The sequence below is a fragment of the Parus major genome, chromosome 8 (genome assembly GCF_001522545.3).
Source record: "Parus major isolate Abel chromosome 8, Parus_major1.1, whole genome shotgun sequence".
In the NCBI taxonomy this organism is placed as follows: domain Eukaryota; kingdom Metazoa; phylum Chordata; class Aves; order Passeriformes; family Paridae; genus Parus; species Parus major.
The window spans coordinates 25,261,133-25,285,292 of NC_031777.1; the positions used below are offsets into that span (position 1 = coordinate 25,261,133).

Below are 24,160 nucleotides of genomic sequence, written 5' to 3' on the forward strand. Positions count from 1 at the left end.
AATAATCTTGTGTGCAAAGCCAAGAATACCCCTGAGAATTCTGTGAAGAGTGGGAAAGGGAATCTGCAGGGTGGGGAGGGGAACGACCGTGGAGCACAGGCATGGGCAACTTCCACACGCATTCCTGCAGCTGCTGGAGCTGCTGCCAGCATGACCAACAGGCCAGCATCTGATTATCTCCTCAAAGGTCACACTATTAATTATCATCCAGACTCCAAGGATATTAAATATCCCTGCACAAAACTCACAACTCTTGTAACACATTAGCTCCTTTTCAGGCCAACTGAAATTGAAATGCCAAAATCTTGCATTATTTGCTCTTAAGTAAAGATTAAGGAAAACAATAGATTCTTAAAATAAATTTAGAAATAAATATAAGTGGTCAGTTATCACACTGAAGATTTTTTTTAAACAGCAACTGAAAATGTAATTGAAATATTGCTTTGCAATATTTAATTCAGAGCTTGTCTAGTCTGTCAGCACTCTGAACACTGATGCTGACTGCATAATTTTTAACGTCTGCAAAACACTTATAAATTTAAATTTTCAGATATTCAAAAAATTCAGTATCATCCTTTCAAATAAAAATAAACAGATTCCTTTTAAAATTCACTTATATTAAAGCAAAATTAACTTGAGGCAACATTTCTCCCCAGCTGGTAATTACTGCGCCTTTTAAGAAGCAGCCCTATACACAAGCCCTTTTAATTCAGCCACTTAAGTTTATTAATTAATTTACAGTGCTACAGTGTCCTCTTTAGTTTTAATTACACAGTAGATAGTTTTGCTTAAAGAAAAAAAAGATAGAAAGAAAAATCTATTCTTTTGTAGTATTTTTCATTTAAAACTCCATGCATGCTATATATCCTATAGGGGATTGCACATTATATAAACATACACACCTACACAAGCCCAAAATTATGTAGAAAATACATTTCAAAGTACATTCTTTTTCTTAGCCACCAATCTTTTTTCTTTTTACTGACAAGTGATGTGATCTAACGACTCGGTAATCCCACTATCATTAAAACAGCACATGGTGCAATATCAGGTGTCTAACAATAAATTATTATTTTATTTACCTGGACTTCACTTGTCCTCTGCTTGATAGCATCTTCTTTCTCCTTCAGGTCTTGCTCTACATTATTCTTTTCCCTGGAAGACCAGCAAACAATGCAAGAATACTTAAGAACATCAGCTACAGCAGGTACCGTTATCCAGCCCCCTAAGCCTGTATCTCTCTTTAAATACATAGTGAAACATTAAACACAAAAGATGTGAAGGATTTCTGCTTTCCAAATTATTTACAAGACAGAAGCCCACATAAGTGTTCTACATAAACCCCCTTGTCTTTCCACCAACTGCACTCCAGTGATAAGAATGGCTCAAAAATGGAAGGGGGCGGGAGGCAGAAATCAATGAAATACTGTCTCCAGTGATCTCACTGTTGCTATGGAGCACTTGTCTAATGAAAACTGCTAGGAAAAGTGGGAGGGATTGCATCAGATTCCATCTATTAACCCCTGCAAACACAGCAATGCCTGTGCTCACAGCAGCCAGGGAACACTCCCACAGGCCAATAGAGCCATTAATGCCCTTTGCCTGTCAGATTTTGGACCTGTCTGTTGGGAAGCTCAGGCAGGAGCAGGAAGGTTGGCTTGGCTTGCTGGAATCACGACCTGCTCACACACTCCACATGGAGTGATTTGCTGTGTCATATCAAGCCTGCCTCTACAGACATTTATTCAAATTTAAGTGACTGCTGATAACAGGGGAATTATCACCAATAAATTCTCATCAGTCAGATGTAACAATAGCTTTAAGGGAAAAATCCCACAGAACTCAGAAGTGTTACTGTTACAAAAAAACCATGAGTGTTTCTCTCTAGACAGCATGTGGAATCTTTTCTCCTTTCACAGATGCAGAAAAACATTAAGCATTAGAGTTTTTACGCAATCTTCTACAGATATTTACTTTATTTACAGGACTCTGTTAATAAACCAACAAACACACTAAAGCTAGAATTTTAACAATAAACCTAACACTTCTAAATGAAATACTAGTGTGAAAAGCTATTAAGTTGTATTACTAATATAAACCAAAATTAAGAATCTTCATAGTTTAACAGCAGCAGATTGTTAATCAATCTAAAACTATTTATTTGCTTACTCTTATTTGATACAGAAGAAAGTATTTCTGTGTTGAAGTAAACAGGTCTACTCTAAGATCTCTTTACTCAAGCTGAGAAAGTTTTGTTTACTGCTAAACCACACACAATGGAAAATAAAAAGAACCCAGATGTCAGATCTTAAATGAACATTTGCTCTGACAAATAATTACTATAGGTTATCTTCTGCTATTATTTTTCTCATTATGTGATTAAAGAGCAACTTCCTGATTATGCCCAAAGGGGAAGTTTAAATGGAAGGAAAAGGAAAGATGTGGAAAGAGGAATTCTGAAGACCAAGGCTATTTATTCTGTTAAGTGTGATCCTTCAACTTTCATAAAATTCCTCACTCTCCATTCATCAGAAACTGGAAGTTCTAAAAAAAACCTTTACCTTTTCAATCAAAGCTACAGCACACTCCTCTAGCTCAATAAGCATCTGTAGCATAGTTGTACTCAGCTATTTAAAGCACTGCAACACAGGCTTGAAACAAGCTCTGTTGCTTTGGCTTCCTTACCTTTCCATGAACAAAGGTCTCAATAAAGCACTTCTAAAGATCTCTGTACAAATCAGGCTGAAAAATACCTCCAAGCCCTCTAACACCCATCAAGCACAGCCAACATTCATTTATATTCTTCCTGATTGATGATAAAAGAGAGTAGGAAAACAAATACTTGTTTTTTTTCCTGATGGGGTGGGAAAACTGAGCAAGAAATAGAACTGCAAGCAGGTGTGTGTGGTCAATATACAGCCTTTCCACATTACTGTCACTGATGTGCCTAGGACTGTCAGAGATGCACATCACTCCCTTTGTATTTCAACACAAGCCAGGTACCTAAATCCTTGCAATCTGGACTAAGCAACAGGATATAACACCCACCCACTGGCACTTCCATGAGCCAAATCAGAGCACAAACAATGAATTGGAAAGAATCAAGTGAAAGAAGTATTGTCAGGCAGAACAAGAAAAGCTTAGGCAGCAGTCTCAGGCTAAAGAAAACAAGCTGAGTGTATATAGTCTGCACATAACACATCCCCTCCTCCCCCCAGAAATGCCTCTTTGTTTCAAAGAAAAGACAACGCAGACCCACTAATTCACTAATTCTTCTGAATGCCTCTATTTCTTTTACAAACTATCTTGCTATGCCCCTGTAGGAATACTCAGCAACTGAAAGAACCAAAAACAAGTAACAAAATTGATTTATTGGACATGACAGATTTCCTGGATCATAAAGTCCCTTACTACATCCAAAAAGCAACCCAAAAAGAACTGTGGTCTTGCCAACAAAGGACACTTGTAACCAATTCAAGTCCATTTTTGAAAGCAATACAATTTCCCTATGCATTTTAATAGGTCAGGAGAACCTCACATCAAATAAACTAAAAGCAATGACTAATAGATGGTTTCTCCCATACAGATGCTTCATGATTTACTAAATCCCTAAATATAATACTAATTTGTGAATGGAGTAATTTATCAATGGGAGCCAGCACACTGCAAATATCTGTCATAGCTGAGAACTGCAAAGTCCCCATGTCAGCAGAGGTGCTCAAGCCAAACATTCAACCCTGGCCAGGCTGAATCACCTTAGGTACAAAAGCAAAAATATTACAGCTCTTTTCCATAATAAGATGATGACTACTCACAGAGCTGGTAGGATTATCTACACTCATAGCTGCTCAATATTTCTTATTTGCACATTCATCTGTAGTTTTGGAAATTCTTAATATAGGAGTACTTCAATTTGGCAATACCAGAAAACATGCCAAGGGTCTGCCTTGTTTGTTCTAACATTTGTTACTCACAATCTCTTCTGCTGCAACAGTTCAGTTACTTCCAAATCAGAGGTTGGAAAGAAATTATTCAGCCTACATTAAAGTTCTTTGCTTTGCTAAGTGATGTAGATATCTGAAATTTGAAACAAAGATTTGATGCAAGTGTATGGCAGGGAGAGATTGTCCTGTTTTTCTGGGGGACGTTTTGCTTTTTCACTGCTACTGAGAGACCACTTCACCAGCTTTATGGTCCTTTTAACCTGATTTATAATTAAAGATAATTTAAATGTTGCTATCCATCATATGTGAAAGATGACATCTCTGGTGAGATATCCCAAGTTAAGCTCAACTACTGTTTACGTTTAGAGAGCAATGTAGTGTCAGTAAAGCTTGAAGAAATTCTGTGAATTTGTGGGCCGTAACTAATTTTGAAAGCAAGAAAACAAAGCTGGGTTTGTTGGGGAAGAAAAAGGTTTTATGGCTCAAAAAAGAATATTAGGAACATCTGGCCTAGCCTCTCACCATGCTGATCAAGAAAAGCTTCAAATAGCTTTCTAAAAATATAGTGCAACTGAAACAGAATTTAGAGACAGCAGTGTTAACAGGCCCAAAATGGTGCAGGTTCACAACGTCCCAAGGCAAATCATTCCCCCCAGCAGAGGGGTATTATCCTCCCTATGAAGTGTTCTGCAGTTTATTCTTGATCTGGTCCTCAGCCACAACTTCCTGACACTGTATTTATCAAATTAATAATAACAAAGCTATTGGTCACCAGATCTCTTTCCCACACAAACTGCTGAGCCATAAAGACATCACCTCTGTATTCTTTGCTCAGTCTCTCCAAAAGCTGTTTTCCACATAGTGTCACTCTTTTGGCCATTTCCTCTCCTGCTTTTTTTTTTTCCCTGAAGTGCGCTTCAAAAATAGATTCAAATTCTATTACTGGATCTCAAAAATGCAGCTCTTGGACACTTCTCAATGGAATCAGAGACTAGAATTCCTATATATTGACTCCAACAGCTGAATAATCTATCTTGTTTAATAATGAACAAAAATAAGTTCAGTTTCAATTACATTTTTATATGACAACTATCAAATCTGAAAGTGTACTTCACCAGTTGTAATAGAAATGTGGATTCACCAAAGATTAAAAGTTTCCTACCTTTAGCACATTGTTAATCCCATTCTGAACCTCTAAATCATATCAATTTCCCCTTTCTAAAAACAAATACACAGTAAGAGTTGCCCCTAACCTATCTTCAACAATCTAGTATTATTCAATTTTTCAGTAATTGTCAATGTATATTTGCCCTTTAAGAAATGGAAGTAGTGATTTTTTTAGTGGTTCCTTCCTACCTCACAGTAAGAAAAGAAAACCAGACTCAAACAGCCTGGCTTGCATGTTAGGCTGCAAGCCCACCTACTGAAAACCATCTTCATCTAAAAATTCATGTCAGCCAACAATTTATTTCCCTCTAAGATACCAACAGTAAATATACACAGTTGCAAATCCTATTTCAGGTTAATAAATATGAGTGTCCAAAACTGGAATTGATATGACCTGAAGAACAGTGCAGGCAGAGCAGGGAGAAGCAAGGAGGCAGTGGGAGTAATAAGAGAGTAAGCAAGCCAAGTGAAAAAATATTTATGCATTTAGGAAACAGACTGTGCTCTGACACACTGCCAAGTTAAATCATTCCCACAAGTGACATGAATTAGAGAGGCAGATTTCATCATGACAAAGCACCTGCACTTAAAAAATAGGAGCATTTACTGTTCCTAATAGAATTTTCAGTAGATTTATGATAGTAACAAGAAAAACACTGAAGAAAAATACTTGCTGTCTCAAGAGCATGACCAACACTATAGAAAATATATTAATTTGATTTTCTTGAACACCTGAAGTTGTCTTCATTACCTCAGAAATAATTAATGGACCCAAGAGTCTGCAGACATCAAAATAATTTTTCTCAGTCCAGCAGTTTATTTTATTACATGAGAGGCATGCCCATCTCTGCCTTCATCAAAACCCTAGCAGAGATTCATGCACAGCTTCCCACACCCTATCCTGCATACTTACTGATCTTTTCCATCTTACTTCTCTTACTACCACCAAAAACAAGTCCTTGGAATGCCCTCTACAAATGAAAGACAACTGACACCATTTATATATGGTTCCAGCAGATTAAGGATTTGCTCCATTCACATCTGCCAATAAAGATGAACAATGGAGAATATTTCCATGTTGGGCTGCTGAGATACACACCTCTCTGAAACACACCCTGAAGGCAGGAGGGACAGACCCTTCACAGTCCTGCTGTCATTAAAGGCACTCATGTGAGTGAAACAGAGAGCAGCAGTGTCACACTGTACCACAGACATGCTGACCCTTTACTTAGCAGAGCATTACCACCTGCTTTTCTCTCATGCACTGGACTGTTTTCTAAAGAACAATACATAGCACAACTGAATCCAAGGCAACTCTGGCTATTCCTCCCTTACATACCTCTGCAGGTCCACAATTTCATTGTTTAATGTATCAAGTTCTTTAATTGCAGAAAAATCTGCTACAGAATTCGGTACTTGAGTATTCTGAAAGATAAAAAATAAACACTGTTAGTCTAGAATTTATGCTGTTCAACTACTACATTACTTTACTTTTTGTGGCAACATGAGCTATCCTCTTGTAACAACTGCTGGTAGCATTTTATTTCAAACCTTCAATCTTAGAAACCCCAAAAGAGCACAGATGCTGTATGAGCAGAACACAACATACAGCTAAAGCAAGGAGACAGCTCAATTCTAAGAGAGTTTGTCTCCTGCACACCCTTGAAGAACCCTTCCACAAAAGCACAGGACTACCTAATCATAGAAAAAAACATACAATCTTGTTCTAAAATCAGACTTATCTTTCAGCTAATATTTAGGTGGTTTCCTAGTGTTCATTTGAGAGAGGTTTGCTTACTACTTTTGTATTTCTTCACCTTGGTGATCCTTATGTTGACACTGATTTGCAAGGCTTTAAGCAATACTGAGCTGATTTAACAGAACCTCCAGATACTCCATGAAACTGATAATATGAAGTCACATGATAACTGACACCCATGAGCTCCCATTTACTTAATGTCTTTATAAGACAATGACTGTAATACAAATGATTTGTTTCTAAAAAAGTACACATAAATGGATAGAGAACAAAAGCTGAAGACAGAAATTACAAATGCTGTAAATATACTTCTGTGCCTTGTCACAACACGAGCATGCTTAGAAAGCAACAGCTGTTGTAGCTACATCCTATAAATACATCAGTTCCTTCAAGTCTTGAATAAAGTTATCCAGGACAAACATAACATTCTGAGGACAGGTATATACATATAATTTAAAAAGGCAAATGATACCCCAAAATAACACAGAAGTTTTTAGATGCTTAAGTTTCTCTACAGATAAATCAAGATGCTATTAACCATGTGCTTATTCAAACTGATACTCTGGGGAAGGAAAAAAAACAAGAGCTATGAACACCTAAACTTTGAGCACACTGTGGCTGAGAGTATTATTCAGCAAAGCTACAGACTATTCATGCATGTTTTACTAGCACAAATGGTATAAACTGAGAAGTTAAAAAACCAAAAAAAAACCCCCCCCAGACAAATAAATAAAAAACCACATACAAAAACCCAAAGCAAACAGATAAACAAAAACTGCACACAAAGAAACCCTACAACCATACAACTATTCTTAAACTGGTTAGTGTACAGCTTCTCAAATGGGGCAAACTAGCTATGATGTTCAACCCTGTCCTACAGGAATTACTCAGGAGTTTTGCAGAGTTGATTATCACATTCCAGCGGGGGTTTTTACTTCTCCTAGGACCAGGACAGAAGGAACATGTGGAAATACTAGCTGCAAGAATTTTTTTTTCCAGGCCTCCTCCTTTCACCAGTTAAAGAAATTCTGCATACAAATGCCAGCATCTACCTTGAGGAAAATGTAGCTCAATCTTATTTTCAATTGTTCAGGAGAACTGGTGGGGGGCAGGAACATAAAAGCCAACATCTTTTAGCTTCAATATGCATGTTATCAAGGACAAGTTAGAACATAGGCTGCCATTACTAGACTGTAAGATGCATGTAAAACAGCACCTCCAGTTTTAAACTCAAAGTCATAGTAAAAGGAAATTTCCATCAAAATTCTTTGAGAGGACCTTACATAAAAGTTTAATTTTTATGGCTTGTCATGCAAGTTATGACTACAAACAGTTCTAGGTAAAGAAACACAGCAACAAGTTTTAAGCCACAATGGAACACCATTTTACTTACTAACTGATATTTCTGCTATCACCTTTGTACAGATCAACTCAGAATATGAAGCCTAAGTTGGTGTTTTGGGGCTTTTTTAACCATGTAAGCCACTCCACATCAAGAAAACCAGCAAAAAGCCTGTCTCTGCCTACTGACTCAATCCTTTGAGTTCAAATCTTGAGCAATTATCTTGGACAAAAAAGTTCTTTCATATCAACAAGACAACACCTCTTTTTAAAAAGCTCAAAATGAGCTGGAGGTTCAGCTCAATTTAGTAAAAAAACCTCTTGTTAGGGATTTACAGAGCTAATTGAAAACTAACTTACCTTCTTACACAATTTTCTTACTCATCACATAAGTCAGTAATGAAAAAAAAATCACACTGATGTCTTTGAGAGTTTTATAAAATCAACTTACATTCACAGAACAGCATTAACCAACACTGAGCTCATCTAATGCTTTCTAATCACTAAATTTTCTGTGATATCTTCAGTAAACCCATGGGTATTAATCCTAATGACAACTGCCAAATGCCACACTGGGCTACTACTACTCTGTCACCATTTCCCCTGCAGTTTCACCAGGAAGACACAGCATTTTCTCTTTACAGTTTAAGCAGCCAACAGGAACAGCCCCAGAAGTCTGGGCTCACAGAAGAACCTTGGGGTTATTCTGGATTAACAAGACTGGAAATCAGCAGAATTTGAGACTGCTAAACACAGTGACACTTGAGAGAAATGCTGAGTAATTCATGACTATGTGAGAGTCTTAGAAGGATGTTCATTATTAAACCAACAGACAGTAAATATTAGAAAAGCAAAGTTTCTCTAACCTTGAGAAAGCAGAGTTAACAAACTGACAGAATAATAAGGATGAAAAGCAGAGTGGTGCAGAATGGAAAAAAGAGTCCAAACTAGAAAAGAGACATAGAAAGGAAAGCAAACATACAAAAAAGATTAGTAGAGTTGCAAATAAAGCAATTACTTTTTAAAAACAGAATGTAAAAACGAATTAGATACCAGTTACAGAAACTCAAAAAAGTAGTGTCAAATTTTGAGTTTCATTTTTCCAGGTGTGAATTTTTCATTCTGTTTAAGAAAGTTGTAGAATTAGGTCAATGTATTGCACAACCAAGAAAAGGTAACTCACATCAGACTTTGTGATGTGTAAAACATGTTAGAATTTGTGATGACCTCTACCATTTTGATAGATACAAATTGAACAGCTGAGGTACAGCTCACTGCTGGATTAAGATAGATGGCAGCCAATAGACTATGGAGAAACCTAAATGATCTGTGAGTTACAAAAAGCAGGACCATTTACTTTTAAAACTTGAAATAACTCTAAACTTTTAGTTTACATTGTTTCCAAATGTATTAAAAAAAGATTGATGTAAAAAAGGTAATTGAATACATTAGGAGAAAAGCAATGAACTTGTGCATGTCACTTCAGATAGAAACTCAAATTTCTTTAAAATGGCAGCAGAAGGATTATTCGTTCAAAAGAGAAAATAATGCTTTCCCAACATAAGATCTCTCTGCTTGGTTGGCAGGTGTAATAAATGACAGCTTCATTTTGAAATATGGATGGAAGTTTTTTGTCAATTCTTTGCACCTAAGTTTTGTTTTCTTCCTGATATTAGGATAAATTTAAGGTATGCCAGCACTTGATGTTGCCTCTTGCTCAGCCTTTGAAATTAACATTATTTGTTTGAGATTTGCACTGCAAATGCCAAACCCATCCTTACCTTCTGTACACTGACACCCCTGTCTGAAGGTGGAATCATCTCTGGAGTCAGAGCCTGAGGTGGATCAATGCCCTTTGTTAACTTCTGATTAATTAAATAGAAAGCCAAAGCAAACTGCTCCTTTGAAAGCTTCCCGCAGTCCTTGGTGTCACAGAGAGCCCTGTACAGAGATGCACATGAAATAAAAATATCCTCATTTCTCCAATACAGCCCCATTTAGTGCAGTTGCTGTCATTTAAAATGTGAAAATTGCTAGGGTGTATCTTGTTTTCTAAAACAAAATAGACATAGGAAACATCACTCAAACACACACAGCCACTTTCACTTTGCGTGTTGAGGCCCTCAGCTGTGCTCTCGTAAAAAGCACAATCAAGGCTGTAGGTCACTAGCAACACCTTCAGAACCAACACAAGTTTATTTACATTTTCCTGATTTTCCTAAATTAGCAGTTGTGTTAACCATAATTTGGGAAAAAAACAGTTGTTCCTATCACAGCAGCCTGCAACAGCTCATAGCAGGGAAAGAATTAAAAAAGCAGTGAGCGTAATGAAGGCATTGCTGTAATGAATAATGCTAAATGAACACATAGCTGTAAGGAAAGACATAGAATGAGATGGGGCATAAATCTTGCATGCTAACAATTTTATAGAAACAATTTCCTTTCCCAGTATATGGGTAGGATCAGTGATCAGACACCTGCAATGATGTGACGTCTTAAATACACAGGGATGGCTGAAGTGCAGTATTTGTATCAATCTATGTTCAGGCATAAACCTGATTTCCACCCATTTCTGTCCCAGAGCAGAAGCAAGTTATCACTGATTATACAAAGGCCATGCTATCATATACAGAAATGTCACTTTCAGAAATGTCAGCATAGCAAGAAGTGAGAACTATGCCATCATCTACACAGCTGTCACAGGAAAAAAAACCTACCAGATATGTGCAAGGAGAGCAGAAGGCAGCCCTGTTTTCAGGAATAGTTCTCTGGCTTCCACACCTGACACAAATCCATCCATGTCCTTGTCAGTTTTCACAAAGATCTCATCGTACTTAATTTTGTCTGCAGGCGATACAACCCACTGAAGGGGGGTGAGGATGGAAGGGAAAAAACCAAAACCACAATACTAAGATACAGGCAAGTTCTGTTTCCAGTTCAGACTTAAATAATTCAAGGACTACAGCACAGATTTTAACAAAGTGGTACAGGTGCCTAGTTCATGAACCAGTTTTATCCTCCTAAATAGACATACAGAGGTCCTCAAGCAACTGCAAAAGTAGAAGTGAAGTATTTCCCTCAGTGAAGCACTGAGGCTGCTTGGTGCTGCTCTGCCCCTTTGCCTATGCAACAAAGGCATTCCTTGGAGGCTGAATCTCCTTCCTCATCACTGTGCCCAGCCACAGTCCTGCTGATTGGCTCTGTCAATTTTATTCCCCTTTACACAGCTGGGAACCTTTAGCTGGAGAGACCAGGGAGCTGCTCAAGCCTATTGTTAATAGCTGGGCACATTCTAACTTGAAGAATTTACATCTGAACAAGGTAAAGGTGGGAATTAGAGCCACTTCAGTTACTTGAGCAATTTTTCACAACACTCAGCTAATATAAAGTTATCTGGAGTTTTCTGAGTGAAAATTGCTGCAAGTGCATGTATGGATGCTAATTAATTTCAGTGCACACAGACAATTAACAGATAACTCCCAAATGGTGCTGGTAACTCACCCAGAATGGCACTGTTCTGCAATACATACAGCAAGACTTACCCTCAGGCAAAGAAATTTCCAGACTAAAACCTTGGCACCTCCAAAGTTAAGATGCCATTTCTTACTGATTACTCAAATAAGGGTACCCAAATGTCCAAGCTGCATCTGATGCATTAAGTACCACAGTTCTGACTTTAAATACCCTTAGCAAAAATTTTTTTTTCTTATTTTGAATACAACAAGTTATATTTAAGCTACTTGGAAAGACATTTCCCAACTTCTGCACTGCAAAATGATGAGGACTAAATAAGATGCCTGGGTAGGGTAAGAGGCACCAAGTTGTCTAATAATCACATTCAGAACAAAAATCAAATCTCTTGTGTCTAGGTGGATATGCTGGACCTTTTGTTTATTTTTCCCATTGCTTGCATTTATCAGTTCCATTTTAATTCATGTCTTCTCCAAATTGCACAGATGCACTCACATACATGACTGCCATAATCTGTTTTAAGAATGTGTTCATATTCCAAACAGTCTTCATCCAGAAGACTCTGTAGATGTGTACCTGGACTACTATTTTTATTTTGAGCTTGAAATAATTTGTGTCAAAAATATCTTCAAAATCTGTATTAAACATTATTATTTTATCCAATTGTTTATTTCTGAAGACATCTAGGAAAAGTAAAACAGGGTAAATTTTACACCTCTCCATCTGGTCTTCCCATCAGCTTCCTAAAACCAACCAACAGGGCAAGAATCAAACTAAAAACCTATATCAAGTCTCTTCATACAGCAGTCTCTGAAGAACAGCATTGAGAGCAGAAATCTTCTAATCTCTAGTAACTTCAGAACTGTACCTGTGTTAATGGTGTTTTGGCAGCTAAAATACCCACAGGTGGCAAGGACTGATGAGACTCTTTGGTTGAAGATGGTATTAATGGCATTGCTCCTGGAACACTGAGAGGTTTTCTCTTGGATGGTGGCACCAAAGCTGCAGGCAAGGACATTGGCACTGGTTCTTTCTCCAAAGCACAGTATACCAAAAACATGGCCTGAACAAGAAAAAAAAGGTGTGTGGATGTAAATATATTAAATATATATATATATATATATAGAGAGAGAGAGAGAGAGAGACTAAAGAATTAATTAACAATTAACTTTGTAGCATTTTTTCGTTATGTTTCCTCTTTACAAGCCCCTCAATTGATGCAGCTCAATGTCTTCTAAATTGTGTTCTTCATTATCACTTTCTTTTGGGGATCACTGCTTAGCAAGTGAAGTTCAGTATCTTTTAGAATATTAATTTTTCAAGCTTGTGCCAGTACTTATGAAATTTTATTTGAGAGAAGATTTCAAACACTTTAATTTATCACCATTTCCCCAGAAATTGCTCCACTTAGCATTTAATTATTTTGTTTTGGTCATGTCTAATTTAACATTTCTTATATTATTTCATCAGTCCTGGCATTAATAGTGTTAAAATTCTAACTTACTACAAACTTTCCTCAAGGATACCTTGAGGCATTCAAGTTCTATAAATACTGAAGGTTAAGGTAAAACTCAGTGAAAACACTCAGTGTCTCGTGGGACAGCAGATCTCAGGTGTAAGTTTTTAATGGCTCATCTAACCCACAAAGAAAGTTACTGCTTTGTACTGAGACACATTCAACAAACTGACAGAAGCATTAAACACCACTAAAACTTGATTAAGGACTCTGAATAAAGATAATAGATGAACCACACAGTCAGAAATTAATACACAGTGCATCTATTTTAAACCTTGCCATCAGGCTTTCAAAATCCCAAGAGGCAGAAGATACTTACAACTGCAAACTCATCTCGATCCAACATTCCATCGCGGTCAATATCACTCAATTCCCACACCTACCAATGAAAAACAGAATATTGGGATCTTTGACTAAACTGCAGCAGTTTCCTACTTAAAACCTCATTAATAAAACCCATGAAAACAGTCTCCCTCCACCACTTCTCAAGCTTGATTAATAGCATTAGTTTTTTTGTAAATTATGAAATTCACATAAACCACACAAAAGCAGAGATTTTTAAGCTGGAGCCAGAGGCACCCAGCCCTGACCCAAGTTAAAGAGTACACATAACTGATACACTGCAGTTGGAGGTGATCTATCCAAACAGCAAAAGGAATTTTATTTTTCAGTTTAACAGTAGCACTCCATGAGATCTTGTTTAATAGTTAGGCTCATTACTACAAATCTTCAATTTGAAATACAGGTATTACTGAGTGCAGCACAGGTATTACTTGTGAACTGACAATTAACAAGAAAGATATTCTTACTCGTCCTAAGATATCCACTGGCAGTTTTGAATTAAGGAGCACAGGTTTCACCTTATCCCCTGACAACAGTCCATTCACTGGATTTAGGCTGTCAAAAATAGCATCATACTTGACCTTGTCTTCCAGCTGCAGGGGCACAAGAAAAATATTACTTATGCAAACAGTCACATTCATAGCCTAAGAAGCAGAAGTTCTTTCAAGAGTGTTAACTTTTTTTAATAAGTACACATTGCAGTTCCTGATGCTTGTAAGAAAACATCAAAAAGATATTATTTTTAAGTCAGAGACTCATCAAAACCCTGTGAAATTTCTAGATTTCTTCTTCAATTATTTTCCTGGCTTCACATAACAACCTTTTTTTTTTTTCTATATCTTAAATTTCTAAACATGAAGAGATTTCCCAAGGGTCAAGTGTTCTTATTAAATTAGTCTTATTAGCCCAATTACAAATTTGACAGGAATGGTAACTATCATACTTTAGAAATGTAGCATTAGATTTTTCTAAGAAAGATAGGTTTTCCTGTTCTAGGAACAGCTAATATTTAGCTTACCTTTACAGCCCATGGTAGATCACTTGATGCTGTTCCACTGAGTAGCAAAGGACTACTCGTATCAGTCTAAGAAAAAACAAGGCAAAAAACCACCAGACATATTAAAACAGACATGATTCTGACTTTGCAAAACCACCCCCTTATTTGAGAAGGTGTTTCTCAAAGCCAGAACTTAATTTTAGTCATTCGTATCAAAATTTAGAGCAAAAAATTAGAAATGTTTATTCCATTAAGGACAACACTAATAGAATAGATACCACATATCTTCAAATTATACACAATTTCATATTCAAATCCCCATTAGAACATGTAGCAGTTTATTCCATGTTGCATGATTTTTTCCCTGTTGTAGGGCCCCATTGCCCTACAACATCACCCTCTGAAGAGTTTGGTATTTACACCAAACCTTCCCAATTTTTCACTTAAAAGCAGTTCTTACTAATATGTTCAATTAAAAAAGAAATCTTACAAATCTTGGTGGAGGAACAGGCAAGTTAAGACTACTCAGAGAAACATCCAATCCATTCTGTGCACACGCTACAAGTCGCAAAGCCACAAAAAATTCCTACAGGGAAAAGAAAAGAAATTTTGAAGCATTTATTATATGAAAATATAATTTTAAAAGATAGTAAAATTTCAGAAGAATTAAGAGCTTCTCTAGTATTGCTATATATATGAAAAGTTGCACCAAAGGCGGGTCAGAAAGTGACAAAAAGCAGCAAGCAGCAAATGCTGGATTCCTCCAGTAAGAAAAAGTTTGCAATTAATTTTCCAAGAATTTAGTAACTTCCTGGCCAGTGTAGTAAGTTCCCAGCACTCAGTTCTTCTGTAACAAACAGGGAAAATTTGAAATGTAATTACAGCTGTTTATCTTGGAGGAACTGAGCTGATCCCACAGATGATTAATGGAAGTGGAGTAAAACACAAAAATGAACCAAAAGAAGCCCAAAAAACCCCAAAATTGTTTGGTAGACATTACAAACTCCTCCTCTTCCTACCATGTGAAGAAGCAGTTCCCTTTCCACTGACTGTTATTTATATTTCAAATCAAACAGCAACACACACCAGAGCTTGTGGTAGCACCACTGAGATGTAAAGTCTGTCCCCACAGTGCTCATTGCCACAGCTTGGGAAGGACCAAACAGAATGTACCAATGTCAAGTCCACCAAAATTAAAGAAATAAGAATTTTGAAGACTTTACAAGAATTTTAATTTCTGCATTGTTTCCTACAAGATTGTGAGAAAAAAGTCACCTTCTTCTTAATACAGTACATTAAACCTTAAATTACTTCTCAGCAAATTGCACAGCTACACATCAGCCCCTTTTACAACCTGGAGAAAAGCTGATGAGGCAGCTGAAGGCTGTTTAATTTATTGTAGTTTCCACTCAAATGTGAATTACATAGCCAGCCAAAATTAGAAAAATCTGTTAGAAAAACTGCTTTCCTGAACAAAAAATTTCAACTCTCATCTTGTTTCAAGGCTGGGTAATGGTTAAGAGTCATACACCATGTAAATAATCATACCTGCTTGTTCAGGATACCTTTGCCATCAGTATCAGCTAGGTCCCAAATCTGAAACATAAAAATAACAAAGTGCTCACAACATTTGAGAGGAAGCTGGCAAGTCCTCCCTCCATTTATAATGGACTCTTGGAGGAAAGTTCATGACTTAACTTTCATGATAGCACTTAATTATGATGACAAATTTAAATATAGCAATGATTTCCATGACTGGAGAGAAACTATTGGAACTATTGGATAGAACAATTGAAAGCATATTAGGGAAGATCATGTATCCTGTAGTACTACTAAATATTTTAATTTAAACAGGATACTAACTAAGCAAGAAGACAGGATAATTAAATAAATTAAGTAATTGCCATTAAATACCTTTCCAAGCACCAAATCTGTCAATCCAGACTTCTTCAAGAAAACTGCTGCATCAGAAGCTAATACTCTTCCAGCATTAGCAGAATCAACCTGGGAGAGAAAAAAACCCTCACATGACAAACTGGCTTTTGAATTGATGCCACCTCTTTACACAGGCTCTCAAAAAGCTAGCAAAGAAATTAACAGTCAAGTTAACAGTCACTTTGGGGACAACCTTCTGAACCTATCTGATTAGCCTCTCCTAATCACAAGCTTTTCTTCTTGATGCAAGTGATTTTTAAGCAACAGAGAATTCCAGTGTTTGATTACATTTCATTGTCCAGCTCTACATTCCTTACTGTTATGGTCTGAAAAAGAAGGCTCTGCTTTGAAGATACCTTTACCACCACAGCAGAGGGAGATACTTACTCCCTAAAGTGAAACTTATTTACACAATGAAGAAGTTGGTGATACTGGCAGAATACCAATCAGCATGCATTTCTCCCTGGATCAATAGAGAGATCATTAAAATAGAGAGTTATTCAAGTTCTTAAGTGGAAACGTATCTAAACTACACCTTTCAAGTGGGAAAAGAAAGGAAACCTTACACCACCACATGGTGATGATTACATGATGCTAACTGAGCTACAAATGCAAGAAATTGAGATTTACTTGTAAAAAGTAACCAATAACATAGCAATACAGCATTTTTAAAGAATTTACTCCATCCCAAGACCTCAGAGTCTGTTAGAACTGTCAAGTGATGTAGGTCATACATTCCTGGCAGTTCCCTAGAAAATAAGGGTCATCATACAACCAGTTTATACAGATACAGCTCAGACCTAAGTGTTAGCTACTACAAAAACACATTTTAAAGCACTATAATTTTTCTTGAACTTTTAGTTTACACACTGTTGGCCAGGCTGAGTCCATAGCAAAAGAATATCAATTCTTTAAAATCCAAATGAGGTCTGTTCTTTCAGAATATACATACCTGTCGATAGAATTTCTCATACACAGGATTTGCACTCGATAGCTGTAAAAGAGACACAGAGAAAAAATTAGCCCTGGAGATCCATATTTCAATTTCCCTCTCCCCAGACAAATAAAAATATAGAACACTTTCCACTGGTCTTCAAAGAAGCATTAAGGATTTATTCTGTACAATGAGGAACTAGGACAGCTCTTGGTGCTGTAACTTTTAGAAGACTGACTTCTTGTTTTGCAGTCATTGACACCACCCCAGATCAGATTTCTCTCAGCCAGGTCACCAGGTGAGGCTGTGTGAAACAAGAACTCTTAGGCAATGTTGCCTATGGGCAAAAACAGAAACCTGAAACGACTCAGGCTAGGAAGTGCTCTCTAATATTAGAGTACAAAGCAATAAAATTTTATTTCACCCTCCACTGCATCATTCTTTAGAATTTAGCATCACATTCAACCAGTCTGTAAAATTTTCAGTTACCCAAATTAATCCCTGGACTCAAAACTAAACCCAGAGCAATGGTACCACACTAAAATAGAATAATATTCTAACTTTGGTTTTTGTAACTTGAACCCTTGTTGGGGATAGCTTCTGCCTTATTCCACTGCCCTCTACCAGATATTAATGGCTCACCTAAAGTTAAGTGGACAAGGATAAAACAGCTTCTTTGGAAAAGGCTCTTTCTTTATTTTTAAATTATTCTTAGAAACTCCAAGAAATCTAACACCTGAAACAATGGAAAACCTAATCTCTCGGACTACCCTAAATACCTTTGCACAACAGACTGACAAGAAATGAAGTGCTAGGGTTACCTCTCTTCCCTAATGTAAAAACAGACACAAAATCAGATGCTGTTTTCATGATGTACATGTTGCCTTATACCAAAGGCATTTATGCAGAAGATAATCCTAGAATTCACAGTGTGTTGCCCTCACAAACCCTGTGGGAACAAATGAGCATAATACAAGCTAATTACACAATACTTAGTAAAAAAGCCCAGAGCACATAACTTCAAAAATCATCCAAAACCAGAGTTCTCCCCCTTAAGAGGAATATGGTGTCAAATGCCAGGATTTGCAGACCTTTGTACAAACAGAATCCAACCAAGTAGCTTCTCCATATCTAAAATTTAGACGTTCAAATGAGAATATGGAAACCAACAGTATTGTGGATGTTGTCAATCACATCTTTGTAAAAACCTTTACTACAGATTGTATAAATGGTTGATTTATAGCTTAGATAATACTACATCCATTTTCCTGCTGCTCTTCTGGCTGGTTGTTCACAGGTGCTGATTATCAGAAAATAAACTAAGAGAAGATGTTTGGTAGAAATTAGTTTAGTGTGATATTCTGCAATTACAGAAAGTGTGCAGCATCACCAGAATGTCCTAAAAGGCAAATTATAGAGTACAGCTAGAAATAACAGGAGGGCTTCCATTCAGAGCTTACTCAGCAAGTATACTGCCCCAGAGCCTCAGCTTCTGATTTTCTAGCTGTTTTTTGGTTTTGTGTTTGGCGGCTTTTGTGGGTTTTGTTGTTGCTGTTTGTTTTGGGTTTTTTGGTGTCTGGGAGGAGGGGGCAACATCAGGGAAACAAAGCTGGTAAGGTTTTATTTGATTGCTGGAAAGTGGGTGGGAAATACCTCTCCCACAGCCAGACATGAAAAATTATATATGCTGGGAAACCATCGTTGGTATTCACTGCAATACCTCCATTTTTATAGCTTAACCTTGTTCTGACTTTGCATTGGTACCCAAAGTCTTTTATTATTTCAGCCATCAACTAAGCATGCAGTTACACATCCCTTAAAATAGCCTGACAAAACATATTCAAGTTTTGCCAGCCCTCAGACTGCCACAACACCAATACAACAAACAACTTTCAATCATTTCCCAGCACTCTATAGCAAACTGTATTTTCTTACCTAAACCTCACATGCTTTATTTACCCACTCAGCTACACTTTGTACAGCAACCTAGAGGGGTAGTTCTCCCAAATATTCAAGTATTTCACTTACTAAGTGTTACTTCGCTATAATGTAAAAGTCTAGGCACAGGACAAAATTAAAGCTGTGAGCAGAGAAGCAGAACAGAGCTGGCCAGCGCATCCGCTGGAACCATCGATTCTTGTGCATCATTCCTCTTGCCCAATGTCACCCTTTGTTCAGCCAAATGTTCCCTAATTACAGCCAAACTGATCGTGGTCACTCCTGGACAGGAAACATCATGTTCAAGTCCTCCAATGGAAACACTAAGTGCAAAACAATCTTTTCATTCAGTACTTAAAAGCAGGAGCCAATAATTCTTTAATTCATTAGTGTTTCCAATATTCATTTTAACATCACTATCACTGCAGTAACTGGAATTTCCTGTGAATAGAATGACAGTAGTAAAAAAGTTTCCCAGACTATTTTACTAGTAATAGACTTGTTTTTCCTTCAAAGTATAACCCACAATAAACCAACAGATGCAAATATAATCTAGGATATTTTTCTGGGATAAGAAAAAAAATACAGTTCAACACCTTTCCAAGTGTTGCTGTAGAATTTACCTGGAAAAATTATTTTTATGGGATTTTAACAACCTTTTCCAGAGTAAATTCAGCTTGTTTTAAATGCAAAGTGAAGGAGGAAGAAAAGGTCAGATTCCACAGCGTACAAAAATAGAAAGACATTATTATGGCTCCATTTCAAAGTTGATCACTTCATAAGGGTAATTCCATGTTGTAGCAATTACAACCTTTGATACAAACCTCTGAACTTTACAATGCTAACCTAGGAAATAAAAAATACCTTCAGAGACACCCATCTTTTTCATCTTCTGTTGTCAATCAATCCCCATGTTTCATGCCTCTGGCACATTTGCATTTAGGTGTAATAAGATACAATTACCAGTCTGTCCACCTCATCCAGCCACAACATTCCTTCCAAAAAGGCTTAAAAACAAGCAAACAAAAGCTGTCCATTGAGAAAAACAAAAGTAATTTCCCCTTCCAACCCCCAATGAGGTATCAGAGGAGAAACAAGCTATTCTATCCTGATTGAAATCCAAAATACCATATTCTATCACAACACAAAGCTCTGGGACTCCTTTTAAGAGTTTCCAAAGGACACAATCTGGCCTTAAATGTTCTACCTGTGGTTAGCCAGCCAAAAAGCAGGTGAGTTCAAAGCAAGCTCATTTCCTTACAGTGCCATTTCAAAACAATAATCAGCTTCTCTCTTTTTCCTCTATTGCTTTATGGTCTTAGCTGAAGTGTTTCAGGGTAAAGCTTTCTACCACTTTCAATTACATAACCGAGAGCATCTCCTACAGCAATAATACATGTGAAGAAAATATTTACTATAAATTTCTATACAAATTACTTAAATTGTACTTAAAAATTGAGCCATTTCTTTCACATTGAACAGCTGAAGCAGGCACAAGAACTGCTGTCTTCTCTCTGCAGAGATGTCTGTCACTGCATAATTAGAAATGGTTCCATTTAATTTTCAAATTGCTACCGAAAATCTCCACCATCTTCTAATCAGTACTGAACAAAGCCTGTGCAACATGAAAGATTAGCTGCACTGCCTCAGCAGCTTCTCTCTAATATGGTGGATGCAATACCAACCAAAAAAATTAGGTTCTATCTGCTTTAGGAACAGTCAGCCTTCTCTATATGCAGATTAAAACATACACATCCATTGTCTGGTTTCTTCAGCTGCAGGATAGAAAGAGGAACAACAGGTTCCTCATTCCACTAAAAATTACAAACAATGATCTTAATTTGAAAATTTTGCTGATTTCTTGAAAAAAAAAAAAAAAAACAAACCCAGAAGTTTGCCAGAGACCTCAAAATCTCTGGCTCTACATTATGCATAACATGTGCATTACTATGAGGGCATCATTCATACTGCAAGTATTTGGATCCTGTGTATTCCAGTAACAAGACATTAATCCTGGCAATGTGTGTACAAGACAGGAATCCACCCAGTTCAGCCTCAGTGTAATATTCCATGTTTCCCTTCAACAACACAGCACAGCATTCTCAACTCTGCAACACAGTACTCAAGTCTAAAATGAGACTCGCAGCTAATTAGGATACAAATTGATATTACATGATTTTGTCTCGTTTACCAGAGCAGCTCATAACTATTTAAAGACAACTACATTTCTCACAATTACCACATTTCTCACAAAAAGCATTTCATCAGGAAGACTAACACAGTTATCTTCCTTTTCTTCCTGAGTATTTCTTTACTGTGCTTCCCTAAACTGTGAGATTTCCCTTCAATCACAGCCACTTTTTCAGAATAAACAAGTTCAATTTTCAAGAGCAACAAGAAGTTGCTGATTGTCCACATTAATCCACCTTTCAAGAAACACCTCTACCCCATTCTCAACATTCATTTTCCACATCTTTCTGTTCTCCCTCCCTAAATTCCCCATACAAAATAGGTCGAAATAGATAAACAACCACTGCTGATAAGAAACCATTCTTGGAAGGTCCAAACATACAACCCCTTATACTGGTTGTAACTTAATTTGACTTTTCCAACAACAGATGACAATCTGTGAGATTGGTCAGTTCCTTCTCATTGCTGTTGTTTGCTTGTTTCCAAACTAAAGGCAACCACAACAAAACACTCCTGCGGTAGAAGTTCCCTTGGAAGTCACACATTAAATTCACAGTCATGCTCAGGCTGTAACACTCACTGAGCAAATGCAAGTGGCAACAAGACGTTGCAGAATGGGTTCAAAATGGGGAGATAAAAGATACTTCAATTAAAGGGAGAGAGGAGGGGGAAATAATCACCTTCAATTTGCAACTGAAATTGTTCAAGCATATTTGGTGTAATAAATTTCACTACAGCTACACAGTCCTGAAGTATTTTTACTAATCAGACAAAAAAAGACAATTAGTACAGAAAAGTTTCAAATTACTGAAATTACAGCTTTGTTATTCAAACAAAGAATGTGCAGCCCTCTCAGACATTGCAGCTGCAAAGTCATCTGAAAATACCCTCAAGTCACTTGGAAATACCCAACGCTTCAGCCATGCTAAAGTAGTGTCAAACCAAACACAGGAAAGGGAACAGAAAATCAGACCCAAGAGTGAGTTTGAGTGCAGGTTCATTGCCTCTTGCTCTCTGCACATGACCTAGAGCAGATTGTACTGATCTGCACACCTTTACTGCTGGTGTCAGTAACTGATCTCTGTGCAGCCACCACTGCACTCCCCACCCCCATGCCCTCATTTTCACTTCCTCATGCTCTTCAACAGATTCTGAACACTTCAACACTTGTGAGGACTTTTTATAACCCAAAAATTCCACATGTTAGAACCTATGTTGAAAAGAATTATCCTCAGGCTTGCTTGACTTTCTAAGATGATTCTTATGCAATACAAGAAGAAAAAATAAACAAGCCAAAAAAAGAAATCCCCACACAAATGGTCAGCAAGCAGAAATATCTCCCTCAGTTTAACCACTGTTGTAAGCTGCAGCCACAATGGTTTTAAGGATACTGGCAATTTTTCTGCTTCTGTCAACATTATCACATTTGTATTTAGTCCCCCATCCATGTGACCAAAAAAGTAAAGAAATTCTACAATGAAAGGATTACACAGCCTGTAAGCAATAATGTCTTGCTGTAGAACACACCAGAGCTGACACCCCACTCCTCTACCCAAATCAAGAGCCAGAGCAGCTCTGCAAAAACTTCTTTCCCTTCAGTAAGCAGATGTTTAAATTTACTAAATTTTCTAATTTACTTGAAGACTATTGAGAGACTCAGACAATGCTAACTTAGCCATTTTAATATAAAGCAAGCTTTCACAAAAAGTACTATACTCCATAATTCTGTATGTTTAGACTCTTAAAGATGCATTTGTTTTCTCCACATATTTGTTCACCTTTTTACTGAACTACCCTTTATTTCCTTGAAATGGTTGATACTCTCAAAAGCAAACTATGTAAGTAACTGCAAACTGTGCAGCCTTGCTACAAGCTTTTTAAGTTTACTTCCATGTGCTTAAGCAATTCAGTAAGCTCATTTACCTGCTTTGCTTTCTGTAAATGTCACAACTGGCTATCAGAATGAAGTATCCCAAGCCAGGAAGGTGAACCAATAGGCCCACCTCAGCCTTATGTCAAGTAGGAATGGAAATTTCTCATCCCACTGCTAAACGAAATTAAAAAGTATCAAAGAGTGCCGTTCATTAGCTATCGCAGCTCTAGGGAATAAGACATGATCCTAACGGTATAGAATAACCTGTGTGAAGTGATTCCCTACCGTCAGGAAAAAATGCGAGCAACAAGGATTGAGGTGAAGTGAGATCACACGAGCACGAAACAGTGCCAAGAGCCTCCAAGTTTTAAGGCCATCACCTGCACAACTCTTCACTATGAGGCACCTTTATGGGCACTATGTGACAACAGCGTCCCCACACCACGGGGCCCACCAAAACCAAGATAAAACGACTTGCAATCAGTACCTGCAGAGACAGGTTTCTGTTAAATCAAGGAATTCGTTCGTCCGTCCCTCTCAGGGTCACCTGCCTATGGCCTCGCTGCCCCGGAGAACCCCTCGATGCCCGCGGGGCTGGCAGCGGGCACGGACACCTTAACCCGGCGCTATCGCCTTTCAGCCCCTCCGCGAACGCTCCCCGAGTCCGCCCGCCCTCGGCGTTCCCCGGACAGGGTTCGCTGGGCTCCAGCCCGGCGCCCCGAGTCCTACAGAGACAAAAGACGGACGGCGACC

At 37.6% G+C, this 24,160-nt stretch overlaps 1 protein-coding gene across 7 annotated transcripts in view; it reads right to left on the reverse strand.

Moving 5' to 3' along the window:
• EPS15 (epidermal growth factor receptor pathway substrate 15) overlaps positions 1–24,160 on the reverse strand; it is a 65,829-nt gene that overhangs the window by 20,272 nt on the left and 21,397 nt on the right. For all 7 annotated transcript variants that reach the window (XM_015635903.2, XM_033516262.1, XM_033516261.1 and 4 more), the window contains 12 exons: positions 17,425–17,466; positions 16,452–16,541; positions 16,086–16,133; positions 15,028–15,123; positions 14,559–14,624; positions 14,008–14,133; positions 13,518–13,577; positions 12,551–12,745; positions 10,929–11,074; positions 9,993–10,152; positions 6,451–6,536; positions 1,083–1,155 (listed from right to left, as the gene is read on the reverse strand). In XM_015635903.2, coding sequence (XP_015491389.1) covers positions 1,083–1,155; positions 6,451–6,536; positions 9,993–10,152; positions 10,929–11,074; positions 12,551–12,745; positions 13,518–13,577; positions 14,008–14,133; positions 14,559–14,624; positions 15,028–15,123; positions 16,086–16,133; positions 16,452–16,541; positions 17,425–17,466 — 1,188 coding nt within the window. The remainder of the gene's footprint in view (positions 1–1,082; positions 1,156–6,450; positions 6,537–9,992; positions 10,153–10,928; positions 11,075–12,550; positions 12,746–13,517; positions 13,578–14,007; positions 14,134–14,558; positions 14,625–15,027; positions 15,124–16,085; positions 16,134–16,451; positions 16,542–17,424; positions 17,467–24,160) is intronic.